The sequence below is a fragment of the Pseudonaja textilis genome, chromosome Z (genome assembly GCF_049901715.1).
Source record: "Pseudonaja textilis isolate UNSWEBS1 chromosome Z, rPseTex1.2, whole genome shotgun sequence".
NCBI lineage: Eukaryota > Metazoa > Chordata > Lepidosauria > Squamata > Elapidae > Pseudonaja > Pseudonaja textilis.
Window position 1 is genome coordinate 126,339,925 of NC_142008.1, and position 15,632 is coordinate 126,355,556.

At 43.1% G+C, this 15,632-nt stretch overlaps 1 protein-coding gene across 1 annotated transcript in view; it reads right to left on the reverse strand.

Moving 5' to 3' along the window:
• Positions 1-1,508: 1,508 nt before the first annotated feature.
• The window catches only part of RNF31 (ring finger protein 31), a 34,648-nt gene continuing 20,524 nt past the window's right edge, over positions 1,509-15,632 (reverse strand). Inside the window, 9 exon segments of the mRNA XM_087916772.1 lie at positions 1,509-2,198; positions 2,868-3,042; positions 4,350-4,446; positions 6,380-6,437; positions 6,575-6,688; positions 8,893-9,011; positions 9,893-10,007; positions 12,222-12,311; positions 13,765-13,863. Coding sequence (XP_087772898.1) covers positions 2,145-2,198; positions 2,868-3,042; positions 4,350-4,446; positions 6,380-6,437; positions 6,575-6,688; positions 8,893-9,011; positions 9,893-10,007; positions 12,222-12,311; positions 13,765-13,863 — 921 coding nt within the window. The 3' untranslated portion in view covers positions 1,509-2,144.

A 15,632-nucleotide genomic window follows, 5' to 3' on the forward strand; every position in this document is an offset into this window, starting at 1 on the left:
CCATATACAATCTTTCTAATTTCTCTCTCCTATATCTACCTATCTATCTAATCTAATATCTCATCTTTTTCTCTATTTTCTAACACATATTTATTATGTGATAGATTATAGAGAAAGAAGGTAATTAGGATTATTGAAGATGATTTTAATCTTTCTCATCTCACTCTCCTTTTTCAGTTTTCCCTTCTTGGAAGTATCTGAATGATCATTTTTGGCAAGCAGAATTTCTAGAGTAATCACAATACCTACTATCACATCAGCAAAGATCTCACCTGGAAATCAACACAACCCACAAAGGCCCAACAGACGCCATTTCCTCAGAATCTTGCAAAAGAATAAAATGGAACAATGACTGATGACCTCCTTTTACTGGTCCACAAAAGAAAGCGTCCTCACATATTGCATTGCGGTGTGGTATGCTGGCTTGATAGCCATGGATAGAAAGACATTACAGAGGGTGGTGAACACAGCATTGTGTGCTGTTCCCTGATATCACTAGATGACCTCGCTAGGGCTCGCTGCCTTAGAAGAGTGAGGAAAATCTTCAGGGTTGACTCACACCCTGGTCAGCATTTCTTCACTTTCCTACCATTGGGTAGATTAACAGATAACAGATAATCAGAGTTGGAAGGGACCTTGTAGGTCATCTAGTCCAACCCCCCGCCCAAGCAGGAGACCCTACACCATTTCTGACAAATGGCAGTCCAATCTCTTTTTGAAAGTCTCAAGTGATGGCGTTCCCACAACTTCCGAGGGCAAGCTGCTCCATTGGTTTTGTTCTGTCAGAAAGTTTCTCCTTATTTCCCGGTTAAATCTCTCCTTGTTCAGTTTCCATCCATTGTTCCTTGTCTGGCCTATAGAGAAGCATAGCCAGCCGCACCAACAGGCTGAAGAACAGTTTCTATCTGTGGGCTGTCAGACTTCGGAATGGAAAATAACTTCATGTCAACATAGTATGATAGACTTGCAGGGCTGGCGCGTTGTGCAATAAGTTCACATGGTGTAATAAGATTGTGTGTTTGTTAGTAGGATTCACTGACTTTCTGTCCACTGTGAGTTGTGCTGGGTGTGTGTGTGCACGAAGGGAGGCTCAGCCAATCTCACTGTATGCATGTTGTACTGATAATAAAGGTTGATTTGATTCAATAACTCTGTAAGAAAGAAACTTGTGGGAAATAGCCATTATTTGGACAATTGACTCCCTAGATACCTAAACATTTGAACCAAATTCTCTAGGAGAAAGTAGGAAAATGATTCCACGTTGACTGCATGGTACTGCAAATTTCATGAATTTACTATTTAAATAAATAAGGTGTTACAATTTAGAAACTTCTCTGAGATTTCATTGGTATTTAATTCGTATCAACAAACTCCAAATTAGCAGAAGCTCTCCACAAATTTGGAGAAGAGGAAAAAGAGACAACTCAGAAATGTATTTTAACAACTGTTTTTGGTCAGTGGCAAAATCTAAACGCTGGGACCATATTAATGATAGCAAAAAAAGAGAGTCTCGTTTACCAAAATACATTTTATTCAGACCGATGCATTTCCCAGGAGACATGCAGGCTGAAAGAAGAAATGGAATTAAAACTGCAGGAACAAATGGAATTTGTTCAAGGAACAAGAAATTTTCAATTGAAGTAAAGCATCTATTCGGCTCACCAGTAAATTTTTCCTGCCCCCACAAATCTATTAAGATTAAAATCAAAAACTTGCTGACAGTGTTAGGACAAAATCTAAAATTTTTTTTTTGTTTTCAGGAATCTTGGCAACTTTTAAGACTTGTGGACTTCAATTCCCAGAGTTCCCCAGACAGACTCTTCTTGAGTTCCCCAGAATTCACTGGCTGGGGAATTCTGGGAGTTGAAGTCCACGGGTCTTAAAATTGCCATCGTTGGACATCTTTATTCTAACCGGTCACAACGAGGACACCTCTGGCTGCGCATCACACAAGACAGAAGAAAGAAACAAGGCGTAGAGCAACACAACCCTTAAAGGCAACCTAGTGGTTAGAGAGTAGGGATGGCTTTAAGACTGCCTCTCAGGAGGCCCCACCAAGAACCATCAGTCGGAAATTCTCCAAACACAACGTGTCTTCTTCTGTTCTCCATCCGCTTGGAAGCTCACAGCTTCTCCTTCTCGGTTTATTTCCGTCTCCGTGAGATCTCCAAGTTAAGAGGAACTTCGTCCCTTAGAACCTACAGAAGAATAAGAGTTAGAAGGGACCTTGGAGGTCTTCTACAATTTCCCTGAAAATACGACCTACCCCAAAAGTAAGCCCTAGCTTGATTTTTACACGAGCCCAATATAAGCCCTACCCCCCCAAAATAAGCCCTAATTAAGACCCGTCCACTCCAGGGCGCACGGGTAAAAATTAAGCTAGGGTGGGGATGGGTGTGTATGAAGCTGCCCTACTACTTACCTTTGGACAGTTGCAGCCAGGCCTCACACATACCCCGACACCTGCCTTGCCGGCCCATTTCTTCGGCAGCTGGCAAGGCTTTCCTGAAGGCCTCTGTAGCTGATAACAAAGCTCCGGATCGATCTAGAGCTCTGTTATTGGCTGCAGAGGCCTTCAGGAAAGACTTGCTGGCCATAGAAGAAGCAGCTTCTGAAAGCTTCTGACAGCGAAAAGGAGGCTGCGGGTGACGCGCGCAAGTGAGGTTAGTCAGTGGATGACATTTCCCAAAAATAAGACCTGGTGCCTTTTTTGGTGGCAAAAAAATATAAGACAGGGTCTTATTTTCGGGGAAACACAGGTAGTCCAACCGCCTTGTTCAAACAGGGTGACCAAAAGGCATCCCAACGATTGGAGAAGGAACCCAAGCAAGAAGACCTCTAGACCAACAGAAGAGGAGAAGGTTCACCTGGATCAGGCGCCTGCGATATGCTTCCTCGTCCTCCGTCGGTCCCCTGGGAAGCAGCTGGGCAGCCGTGAGGTGTCTCCGGCATACGATCTCCACCTCCTGCAAGGTGTAGAAGACGGCGGGATCCAGAGCATGACTGTTGATCAGACTGACTAGGTATTCCTTGTAGTGCGCCCTGGGGGGGAGGGGAGGAAATCAAGAAATCCATCAGTGTGACCCTCAGGTCTCCTGCCCCTCCCCCCCATGAAGCCACGGCTCACCAGGTCTCTAGACCCCCTTGTTAGAACCACCATCTCGCTCAGGGTCTCCAAAACTGGCAATTTTAAGACTTGTGGACTTCAACTCCCAGAATTCCTCATGCTGGCCAGGAATTTTGGGAGTTGAAGTCCACAAGTCTTAAAATTGCCATGTTTGGAGGCCATTGATCTAGTTAAAACAGGGGTGTCAAACTCAATTTCATTGAGAGCCACATCAGAGTTGTGTTTGACCTTGGGGGGGGCGGGGGGGGCGCGGCCAGCTCAACATCACTCGTGTTGCAGGGGGGCACCTGTGGTGGCCAAGTACTAAGACAGGACCTCCCTCAGACCCTCCCTCCCTCTCATTATAATCTCCTTCCTTCCTTCCTTCCTTCCTTCCTTCCTTCCTTCCTTCCTTCCTTCCTTCCTTCCTTCCTTCCTTTTCCTCTTTCCTTCTTTTTCTTTGTCCTCCCTCTTTCCTCTTATCCTTTCCTGTCCCTTCTAGGATGCTAAAAGGGGAAACATTTATAATGTAAAAAGGGGAAACATTTATCCTTTGGTTGTGTTTTTGGTTTGTTTTTGCTTGCAGAGACACTGCGAGGCAGATCTAAGCACCCCACAGGCTGCATCCGGCCTTGAGTTAAAACCTTGCTGGTCCCTCCGGAATCATAGAGATGGGAGTCCCCAGAGGTCATCAAGATCAACTCCCAAGACCGGGGAGGAGGAGGAGGAGGGGGAAACCTGGGCTGTCCACCAGCCCTCAGATGGAGAGTTTAGCTTAGTTTACTTTATTGTCACTGCACCTCATATAACGAAATTAAATGCCATCTTCAGTGTACATTATAGCTATAAAAATAAAACACAAAACATACCTCCTTCGCATTCTATACAACTGAACTGAAAACCCCCTGATATTGCATTCATATTGCACTATATACACTATAATTCAAAAGAGCCACTGCCCTGGGATTAGAAGCTGTTTTTCAGCCTATTTGTCCTTGTTTTTATTATTATTCTGTACCGTCTGCCAGATGGTAATAGTTTAAAAAAAAAAAAGGGTGCCCAGGATGAGATGGATCTTGGAGAACGTTTTGAACTTTCTTAAGGCAGCGGGAGCTACAAAGCTCTTCCAAAGAGGGGAGAAAGACTAGGCCATCTGTCAGCCCTCGGATGGAGAGTCAACAGCCCCCAGGTCTGGAAGTGGCGGATGAGGAAGAGGAGGAACCCACAAAGGGGTTTTACTCACTCGCAAAGGCCAGCATATCCGGCCGGAGTCTCTTTGCCGCACGGTTCATCCTTCAAGCCGTCCAGGGTTTCTTTCTGCTCCATAACCCGACATCCACCTGCATGCAGAGGGGAGGACCCCAACGGTTGAAGCCTGCCCGTTCCCTCATTGGATCGGGACGACAGGAAGCCCTCGACCTACGATCGCAATGGAGCCCAACACTCGTGTTGCTAAGCGAGGCAGTGGTTCAGCAAAAGTCAACGGGAAAGCCGGATTCATTTAACGGCCGTGTGACTAGCTTAACAACGGCAATGATTCACTTCACAACTGCAGCAAAAAAGGTCAAAAAAACGGAGCAAGATTTGCTGAACCATCGTCTGACTTAAAAAGTTTGGGCTAAATTGTGATCGTACAACAAGGACTCTCTATAAAGGTAAAAAGGAAGGGAAATAAAGTAAAATGAAGTGGAGTAAAATAAAATAAAGTCAAGTTAAGTAAAGAAAAATGAAGTGAAGGAAAGGAAAATAAAGTGAAGTAAAATAAAAGAAAGTAAAATAAAGCGCAGTGAAGTAATATGAAGTAAAATGAAGTGGAGTAAAATAAAGTAAAATAAAGTGAAGTAAAATAAAAGAAAGTAAAATAAAGCGCAGTGAAGTAAAATAAAGTAAAATGAAGTGGAGTAAAATAAAGTAAAATAAAGTGAAATAAAATAAAATAAAGTAAAATAAAGCGCAGTGAAGTAAAATGAAGTAAAATGAAGTGGAGTAAAATAAAGTGAAGTAAAATAAAATAAAATAAAGTAAAATAAAGCGCAGTGAAGTAAAATAAAGTAAAATGAAGTGGAGTAAAATAAAGTAAAATGAAGTGGAGTAAAATAAAGTAAAATAAAGTGAAGTAAAATAAAATAAAGTAAAATAAAGCGCAGTGAAGTAAAATAAAGTAGAATGAAGTAAAGTAAAATAAACTAAAATGAAGTGGAGTAAAATAAAATAAAGTCAAGTTAAGTAAAGAAAAATGAAGTGAAGGAAAGTAAAATAAAGTAAAATGAAATGAAGTAAAATAAAATAAAATAAAGTGAAGTAAAATAAAGTGAAGTAAAATAAAATAAAGTAAAATAAAGCGCAGTGAAGTAATATGAAGTAAAATGAAGTGGAGTAAAATAAAGTGAAGTAAAATAAAATAAAGTAAAATAAAGCGCAGTGAAGTAAAATAAAGTAGAATGAAGTAAAGTAAAATAAAGTAAAATGAAGTGGAGTAAAATAAAATAAAGTCAAGTTAAGTAAAGAAAAATGAAGTGAAGGAAAGTAAAATAAAGTAAAATGAAATGAAGTAAAATAAAATAAAATAAAGTGAAGTAAAATAAAGTGAAGTAAAATAAAATAAAGTAAAATAAAGCGCAGTGAAGTAAAATAAAGTAGAATGAAGTAAAGTAAAATAAACTAAAATGAAGTGGAGTAAAATAAAATAAAGTCAAGTTAAGTAAAGAAAAATGAAGTGAAGGAAAGTAAAATAAAGTAAAATGAAATGAAGTAAAATAAAATAAAATAAAGTGAAGTAAAATAAAGTGAAGTAAAATAAAATAAAGTAAAATAAAGCGCAGTGAAGTAATATGAAGTAAAATGAAGTGGAGTAAAATAAAGTGAAGTAAAATAAAATAAAGTAAAATAAAGCGCAGTGAAGTAAAATAAAGTAGAATGAAGTAAAGTAAAATAAAGTAAAATGAAGTGGAGTAAAATAAAATAAAGTCAAGTTAAGTAAAGAAAAATGAAGTGAAGGAAAGTAAAATAAAGTAAAATGAAATGAAGTAAAATAAAATAAAATAAAGTGAAGTAAAATAAAGTGAAGTAAAATAAAATAAAGTAAAATAAAGCGCAGTGAAGTAAAATGAAGTGAAGTAAAATAAAATAAAGTGAAGTAAAATAAAGTGGAGTGGAGTACAGTAGAGAGCAGTGATGTAAAGTGAAATATTTGAAGGTGAAAGCTTTCATTCAGGACTTAAAACATAGCCAGGACAGGACAGGTGAGCTTCCCAGCAACTTGGTCACACGCACCTCCGGGTGTGGCCCGGGTCCCCGCGGGGGGGTCTGTGTTGAAGGCAACGTTGTTATCCTGGAGTGGAGAGAAGGAAAGAGAACCCCAGTTAGTCTCCCAAGAGGCCTGTCCCCCCTATAAGCCCCCTTGGCTTCCACACACCCCTCTTCCCCGCTCCTGAAGCCCCCCCCACCGCCCCCCCACGCCCAACCCACCTGGAGGAGCTTCTGCAGACGTGGCACGCCCCAGTCCCGCAGGTAGAAGAGGCAGTCGCGTGGGTGGTGTCCGTGGAGGGACCGCCGGATTGGGCAGTGCGGTATCGGGCATTTCTGGCAGAGATGAGGGGAAAAAAAAATAATAATAAAAAACCAGGGTAGGAAAATGGTTGAACTGCCCACCAATTCCAACTACATGAAAATTACACGCAGTCCTCGATTTACGACCACAACCGAGCCCAATATTTCAGCTTGGGCAAAATTTCTGTCACGCGTGTCCAAGTGAGACATTTTGTCCAGGGAGCTTTGGTCCCTTTTGACGGCCTTTCTTGACATGGTCGTTAAGCGAAGCGGTTAACTTAGTGACGCAGTTGTTAAGTGGATTTCCATGGGCTTTTCTCTGTCAGGAGGTTGCAAAATGGGGACACTGTGACCGTCATAAAAACAAGTCACACAGGGGATGCTGTAGTGTGATAAATGATCGTAAGTCACTTTTTCCACTGCTGTTGTAACTTCAAATAACCAATAAGTAAAATAATGTAATTCGAGGAGTTATTACTCCATTCTATAGGGAATGCTAGCCTCTCTTTCTAACAGATGTGTGATAAATACCAATTTATATATATTTTTTCCAACCTAGCTCACCTCCTCTGAAAAACTGGAACTAAGTTGTAACCCCCCCTTAAACATGAAAAGTAACTACAATTTGGAAGAATTACAAGGGAACGTTGTCAAATAATATCGTTTTCCCGAAAATACGACCTATCCCGAAAGTAAGTCCTAGCTTGATTTTTACACATGCGCCCAATATAAGCCCTACCCCCCAAAATAAGCCCTAATTAAGATCTCGCCCACTCCAGAGTGGACGCGTAAAAATTAAGCTAGGGTGGGGATGGTGGGTGGTGGTGGAGCTGCCCTACTACTCACCTTTGGACAGTTGTAGCCAGGCCTCGCACACCCCGACACCTGCCTTGCCGGCCCGTTTCTTCTGCAGCCGGCAAGGCTTTCCTGAACGCCTCTGGAGCTGAGAGCAAAGCTCAGGATCGATCAGCTGTCGGGGCCTTCAGGAAAGCCTTGCCGGCTGGAGAAGAAGCTCCTGAAGGCCTCTGACAGTTAAAAGGAGGCCGGGGGCGATGCGTGCAAGTGAGGTTAGTCAGTGGATGACATCCCCCGAAAATAAGACCTGGTGCCTTTTTTGGTGGCAAAAAATAAAATAAAAAATAAGACAGGGTCTTATTTTCGGGGAAACACGGTATCCGGAGAGAAAGAACAGTAGAGAGGAGGGCCTTGAACTTTCCAAATTATGGAAAAGTTAACAAAAACATGAATCTGGGCCAGGAAGACAAGATAATGAGGGGGAAAAAAACGTCCGCAATTTCAAATCTGCCATGACAATTCCGGATGCAAGAGAAGACAAACAGAAAAATATTGGAAAGGTGAAGAAACACCTCCAGATGAAGAGATAATTAAGAAGATATTAGACTGCGCAGAAGTGGACAGACCTACGACTGAAAATCAAACAGAAAAGAAGACACAGAATATTATCAAACTTGGAATTTACTTTACTAGCGGTTGGGAAAATGGGATGGAGAGGAAGAATAGCATTTGCATTGATAAGCAAATCAAATACCCAGACAACACAATGAGTATATTAAGCACTAAGTAATGTAATTAATAGGAAATTAATAAAATTGATTAAAAAATGAGAAAGAAACATATTTTCCTGATCTTGTGGCAACACCTGTTATCAATATCTCAGAATTCCAGCATTTTGAAGTTGCTTTCTCACACGGTAGATAGTCCTCGAACATTCAAGTCACCACAGCATTGGAAAAAAAAGGGGGTCTTATGACCATTTTTCCTGCTTACGACCGTTGCAGGATCCCCATTGGCCGCCGGATCAAAATCTGGACACTTGGCAACCGACTCATATTTATGACGGTCATAGTGTCCCCTGGGGTCACGTGATCCCCTTTTGCGACAAGTAATTTGAAGGAAGAAGCCAGATTCACTGAACAACCATTGCCCGGGGCTCATTGCTCACTTAACATCGGCAAGGATTCCCTTAGCAACGGTGGCAAAAGGTTGTAAACTGGGGCGAAACTCAGTTTTGCTTATTAGCGATGGAAAGTTTGGGTTCCATTGTGGTCGTACGTTTGAGGACTACCTGTATCTTATTTTTCCTGTGGTTTTGTTAACCATCTCTGCCTCCGTTCCCCAAATTCACCGCTACAAGGCCCACAGGGGGAGAATGAATAGCAACAGGGTACCGAGTTCCAGAGTTGCCCCGCAAACACACAATCCCTGAGCATCCTTACGTTGGAGGCATAAAACGTCCCGTAGCATCCGCTGCAGAAATGGTGCCTGCACTGGGAACACTGGAAGTGCATGCAACCCCCTCGAGCCAAGGCGTACGAGAACTTGCATTTGGGACAAGCTGGAAGAAGAGGAGGAAAAGGGATTTTTACTCCTTGGCTTGTTTCCCGCCTGTTATTATTTTCACACGTAACTCAAGGTGAAAAACATAACCGATAAACTTTCCTCCTCCTATTTTCCCCACAACAACCACCCTGTGAGGTGGGTTCAGCTGAGAGAGAGGGACTGGCCCGAAGTCAACCATCTGGCTTTCATGGCTGAGGCGGAACTAGAACTCCCTGTCTCCTGGTGATTATCCCAAAGTCACCCAGCTGGCCTTCATATCTAAGACAGGACTAGAACTCTCTGCCTCCTGGTGATTGGTCCAAAGTTAGCTAGCCAGCTTTCATGCCTAACACGGACTAGAACTCCCACTCCTAATAATTGGCCCAAAGTCACGTATCATGCTATTTGCCTAAGGTGGGGCTAGAATTCCCAATCTTCTGGCAATTGGCCCAAAGTTAGCTAGACAATGTTTGTGTCTAACATGGACTAGAACTCCCCATCTCCTAGTGACTGGCCCAAAATCACCCATCTGGCTATTGTACCTAAGGCAGGACTAGAACTCTCTGCCTTGTGGTGACTGGCCCAAAGCCACCCAGCCGACTTTCACGGCTAAGGTGGGACTAGAACTCACGGGCTCCTGCTTTCCAGCCTGCTGCCTTAACTACTAGACGACACTGTCTCTATCACAGAATCATAGGGCTGGAAGGGACCTTGGAGGTCCTCTAGTCCAACCCCAGGCCAAAGCAGCAAGTTGAGGAGAGACTCCCAAGCATTGGGGATAGGAAGTGGGAGCATTAGAATCCAGCTCTATGCTTAGTGTAGGAAACTCAAGTTGGCTCAAAGCTACCTCAAGTTTCTCGGCGTGTCCCAAAATGAAACTGGGGGCAAAACCCTTACCGATGCCGTTCTCCTGGAGATACATTGCCAAGCCTTGCGCCTGGTATTCAGGGTCGTTGGTTCGCTTCCATTCCAGGAACGCTTCGCAGGTCAGACCCTGATGCTGGGGCTCCCACTGTCGCCGCGGAAGAAAGAAAAAAAAAGACACCCCAAATTCAGCATTTAGCCTTCCATCCTCCTGTTCCCCAACAGGAGAAGAGGCCAAGCAACCTCAAACAAACAGAAGCTTAGATTGCTTCGGGCATGCGCTAGCTCTTTCCGACCAATCCGCTATAACCGTTCTGTGGGCTGTTGGCCTGAGCTCCGAGCTTGGCGATTTGGTTGCTGTTGTGGCCTGCCGGTAACTGGCAGAGCTGGCAGCAGAATCGGACGGTAGTGAGGAGGCTGGGGAGGAACCCAGGCCAGTCCTGGAGGCTGAGGAAGGGCTCTGCATCGGAGGCAGAGATGGGGCCAGGGCAGGCTGGCAGTCATCAGCTGCCTTTGGGCTTGGACAGCAGTGAGGCGGGGAAGCTTCTGGAACCAGTTCCCAGCCTGCGCATGCGCAGAGCTGCCAAAAGGAAGGCACAATTGAGAACTCAGGGGTCGATGTGGGAGTAAGGCCACATTTGGACGATGAATGGCCCCTCCCATCAGGATTAAAACAGAAGCAAAAGCGGAGGGGGCTTTTGCAGGAAACAATTTGCTCGTTCGTTCCAGCCTCATGAAGATTTGTCTGTATAACCCAGACCTTCCCTGTCAGCACTGAGTGTGGAATTATACCAAGCAGTCTTCCAGGATTGATAAAGGTCTGAGCTAATTAGAATACCTTTGCAAGACTGTTTGCCAAGCTGTTGGCTGACTGTGAATGAAATACATTCGCATGAATGTAATAAAAGAGTTTTTTGCCGGGACTCAGAATCGACTTAGTGCTTTTGGGGGAGGCCTAGAACAGAACAGCTGCAAACATTTTGTCACCGTCTGAGGAGACGTCGTCAGTGCGCTTCGAATTGGGCTTGTCTGACAGATGAGCCCACTTCAAAGTGAACGGACAGTGACGAAGCGTTTGCAACCCAAATCGCCGAGCTCGGAGCTCAGGCCATCAACCCAACATCCAATCCGAGCTACTTATAACAGATAACAGATAATCAGAGTTGGAAGGGACCCTACACCATTTCTGACAAATGGCAGCCCAACGTCTTCCTGAAAGTCTCAAGTGATGGCACAACTTCCGAGGGCAACTTCCGTTCCATCGGTTGATGGTTCTCCCTGTCAGAAAGTTGCTCCTTATTTCCAGATTAAATCTTTCCCTGTTCAGTTTCCATCCATTATTCCTTGTCTGGCCTTCGGGTGCTTTAGAAAATAGCTTGACCCCCCTCCTCCTCTCTGGATAGGGGAGATCCTGTCTCCCCTGGTCCTTCTCTTCACTAGACTAGCCAGGTCCAGTTCCTGCAACCGTTCATTGTATGTTTTAGCCTCCAGTCCTCTAATCATCCTGGTTGCTCTTCTCTGCACTTTTTCTAGAGGCTCAACCTCTTTTTTTATAATGTTATGAACAAAACTGGATGCAGTACTCTAAGTGTGGTCTTACTAAAGCTTTATAGAGTGGTATTAGTACTCCCCTTGATCTTGACTGTATCCCTCTCTTAATACAATTTAGGGTTGCATTGGCTTTTTTGGCTGCTGCTGCACACTGCTGGCTCATATTTAACTAGTTGTCCACTAAGACTCAAAGATCCCTCTCACAGTTACTGCTATTGAGCCTGGTTTCACCCAGTCTATATGTGTACTTTTGGTTTTTCATGCCTAAGTGTAGGTCTTTACTTTTCTCTACATTGAATTTCATTTTATTAGATACGGCCCAGTGTTCTAGTCTGTCAAGATCCATCTGGATCTTGAGCCTATCTTCTTGGGTGTTGGCTATTCCTGCCAGCTTACTTTCATCTGCAAATTTGGTAAGTTCCCCTCCTATTCCCTCATCTAAGTCGTTAAGATATTGAAGAGTCCTGAGCCTAAGACAGAACCTTGTGGCACCTCATTGCTTACTTTCCTCCATGTAGACTTAGACCCATTAAGGACTACTCGTTGAGTAGGGTTTGCCAGCCAGTTGCGAGTCCATCTAGTGGGTGGTGCTATCTATTCCACCTTTTTCTAGCTTACTAAATTCAAATACATTTCAGTAACTGTTGTGAACTGACTTACGGTGCAACCCTTCAGAGTTCCAGCTACTGAATTTAAATATAGGGTAGAATAACAGAGTTGGAAGGGACCTTGGAGGTCTTCTAGTCCAACCCCCTGCTCAGGCAGGCTGTACTGTCTTCGACAAATATTTCCACACCAAAGGCTTACCAACCTGGCGTTTGCACTGGACGCAGAAACATTTCCGGCATTGCGGGCATTTCGCTTCCAGCTGCTCCGATTCGTAAATGAAACCGAAAGAGCACTAAGGACAAGGAGAGAGAGAGAAAAAAAATCCTTTTTAGCCCGGGCTGGGATCAGATCTTTCTTGACTCTGGGAAGTGGATGCAGAGACTGTCCTTAAATAAAAAAAGAAATTAAATCCGATGGAGTCCTTACATCTTATTCCGATGATGACCTGGACATTTTGACTTGTCTTTTTAAAGCAACCAGCTCCTAGTCCGCTTGGGGATGAATGGATGTTCACTATTTATTGATTTCTACCCCGTCTTGATTATTTTATAAGGAGCTGTTGAACCTATCTAATTACTCAACTGTTCTATTTTCCCTGCAACAACGACCCTGCAAGGTGGTTTGGGCTGTGGAGGGGGGACTGGCCCAAAGTCACCCATCTGGTATCGTGCCTAAGGCGGCACTAGAGTTCCCAGTCTCCTGGCGATTGTCCCAAAGTTAGCCAGCCAGCTTTCATGAGTAACATGGACTAGAACTCCCCATCTCCTAGTGACTGGCCCAAAGTCACCCATCTGGCCATCGTACTTAAGGCAGAACTAGAACTCCCAGTCTCTTAGCAATTGGCCCAAAATTACCCTGCCAGCTTTCGTGCCTAGGATGGACTAGAACTCCCCATCTCCTAGTGACTGGCCCAAAGTCACCCATCTGGCTATCGAAACTAAGGGAGGACTAGAACTCCCAGTTTCCTGGTGATTGGCCCAAAATTACCCTGCCAGCTTTCATGCCTAGGGTGGATTACAACTATGGTGATTGGTCCAAAGTCACCCAGCCTGCTTTCATGTTTAAGGCAGAACTAGAACTCCCAGTCTCCTGGCTTCTAGCCTGGCTCCTTAAGCACTGGACCGATAACAATAATCCAAAATTCTGGATCAAAATTTCTGTAGAAACCAATCAAATTTAAAAAAAGGCAATGCAGGAAACCTATTATTTCTACAGTCTTCTTAGGTGATCAGACCAGTCTCGGACACCCATGTTCCCCAGCCAGGAAGCCTACTGATGCATGATACTACCACTCCCGTCATCCCTAGTGGCCTCATGGATAATACAGCCACCTGATCCCCACCGGGAAGACCCTAGGAAAGGTGGCCATCTGTTCCCTGGAGGTCCACTTCCCCATCCCCACCTGACCTTTATTTTTACCTGTGTACCTGGAGTGGGCGGGATCTTAATTAGGGCTTATTTTGGAGGGTAGGGCTTATATTGGGCACACATGTAAAAAAATCAAGCTAGGACTTACTTTCAGGGTAGGTCGTATTTTCAGGGAAATGGTATCATTAGGTACAAGTAAATATTATTATTATTATTATTATTATTATTATTATTATTATTATTATTATTATTATTATTTAAGGAAATGGACTCAGACAGTACGCTGTTTACTAAGCACTTATGTATGTTAAAGAAAAATGTATAAATAAAATAATACATTAAAAAAAGAAACAAAATCAAACCGAGGGGCTACTCACATGGGTGCACCACTGAAATTTGGGGTCCTGCATTAGTACATGTTCGGTCAGCTTCTTGTGGAACAGGTCATAAGTCTCTTGATCCAAACAACTGCGCAACTGTGGAGAAATCCAATGTTAAAAAAATTGAGGGGATCTGTACCCCCAAAAAGTTTGCAAAGGATCAACCGGACATCTCTCAACCAAAGCAGTAACTCTATTGAATTCTACTGTATCGTACAATATGAATTATATCAATTATATCAATGTGAATTCAGCTGTACAGAATGCAAAGGGTGTGTGTTTGTGTTTTTATATGTATAGTTATAATATAATGTATACTGAAGATGGCATTTAATTTGGTCATCTGAGGTACACAGGCGTGGGATTCAAATTTTGTAACAACCGGTTCTGTGGGCGTGGCTTAGTAGGTGGGCGTGTGACTGGGTGGGCGTGGCTTGGTGGTCATGTTATTGGCTGGGCGTGGCCAGCTCAATATCACTCACATTCAAGCACGCATCTCATGACTGTGGGGATGTTGCAACAGTCGTAAGTGTGAAAAATGGTCATAAGTCACTTTTTTCGGCGCCATTGTAACTTTGAATGGTCACTCCACCCAAGCAAAATACCAGCAAAGGAGGGGGAAAAAAAACTCCAGAGAAGTTCCTGAGATAGGAAGTCTAGTCCTGCCAAGAATGTAAAAAGGGTTAACGGAGAGGCAGTTTCTGTAAGCAACACCAGAATGTTTCCTTCCTGCCTTCCTTACAGGATTAGGCCAGTAATTTCTTCTAATATCTGGTTCTCCAAACTGCTTAGAATGTTAATAACCGGTTCTAGCGAATAGGTGCAAACTGGTAGAATCCCACCCCTGGAGGTGCAATGACAATAAACTAAACTAAAAAAAGACCCCAGAAAGACTTTTTTGTGGGTTTGATGCATGAGGGCCTCGAAAGACATTTTTGTAACTTTGCTATACAGCTCATCCTCTATTTACAACAACTCGTTTAGTGACCGTTAACAACAGCACTGAAAAAAGTGACTTATGACCTCTTTTCACACTTACAACCGTTGTAGCATCCCCCACAGTCACATAGCCAAAACTCAGACGCTCGGCAACTGACTCATATTTATGACAGTCCCATTTTTGCGACCTTCTGACAAACAGTGTCAATGGGGCAAGCCGGATTCACTTAATAACCATGCGACTCACTTAACAACTGCAGCTATTCCCTTAGCAACGGTGGCAGGAAAGGTCGTAAAGTGGGGCAAAACTCCCTTAATAAATGTCACACTTAGCAATTTTGTAGTCATAAGTCGAGGGCCACCTGTGTGCAGACAACAGAGATAACTTTGGATGTGCCAATTTCCTCCATGGATGGAGAAAGGGATGGAGTTGGCACAGAATGGCAAATTGGATAGTTTTAATGGCTTGTTTTAATGATATTTTTATGATATTTTAAAAAATTTTAAGCCTTGTTAACTGGTCAGCTAGGTTTAAGCTGGGTGGTTCTATCGATTTGTTTAAATAAATAAAATAAATAACTGCAAGGCAGGAACTTCTGTCTAGTTTCATTTCCACTTGGAAACCAGTTCTGAACTGAAAGCTGATACTTACTCTATGTTATTCGCTTATTCTACTACGCCCAAAAGGAAGTTAATGCTTCTCATTTTTTTGTTCCCTTTATCCTACACTTCTTCCTCCTCCCTTTTCCTTCCCTCTTCTGGTGCTATTTTCATATATTATAAAATAGATAAGATTACTTTAAATTTGAACACTCAAAACTAGAGTATTATTAGCCACAGATGAAAAGTTAAATAAATAAAATAAATACTGTAGCTTTTATTAAGCCTAAAAATGGAAGATGAACAGGTGAAAGAAACAATGATAA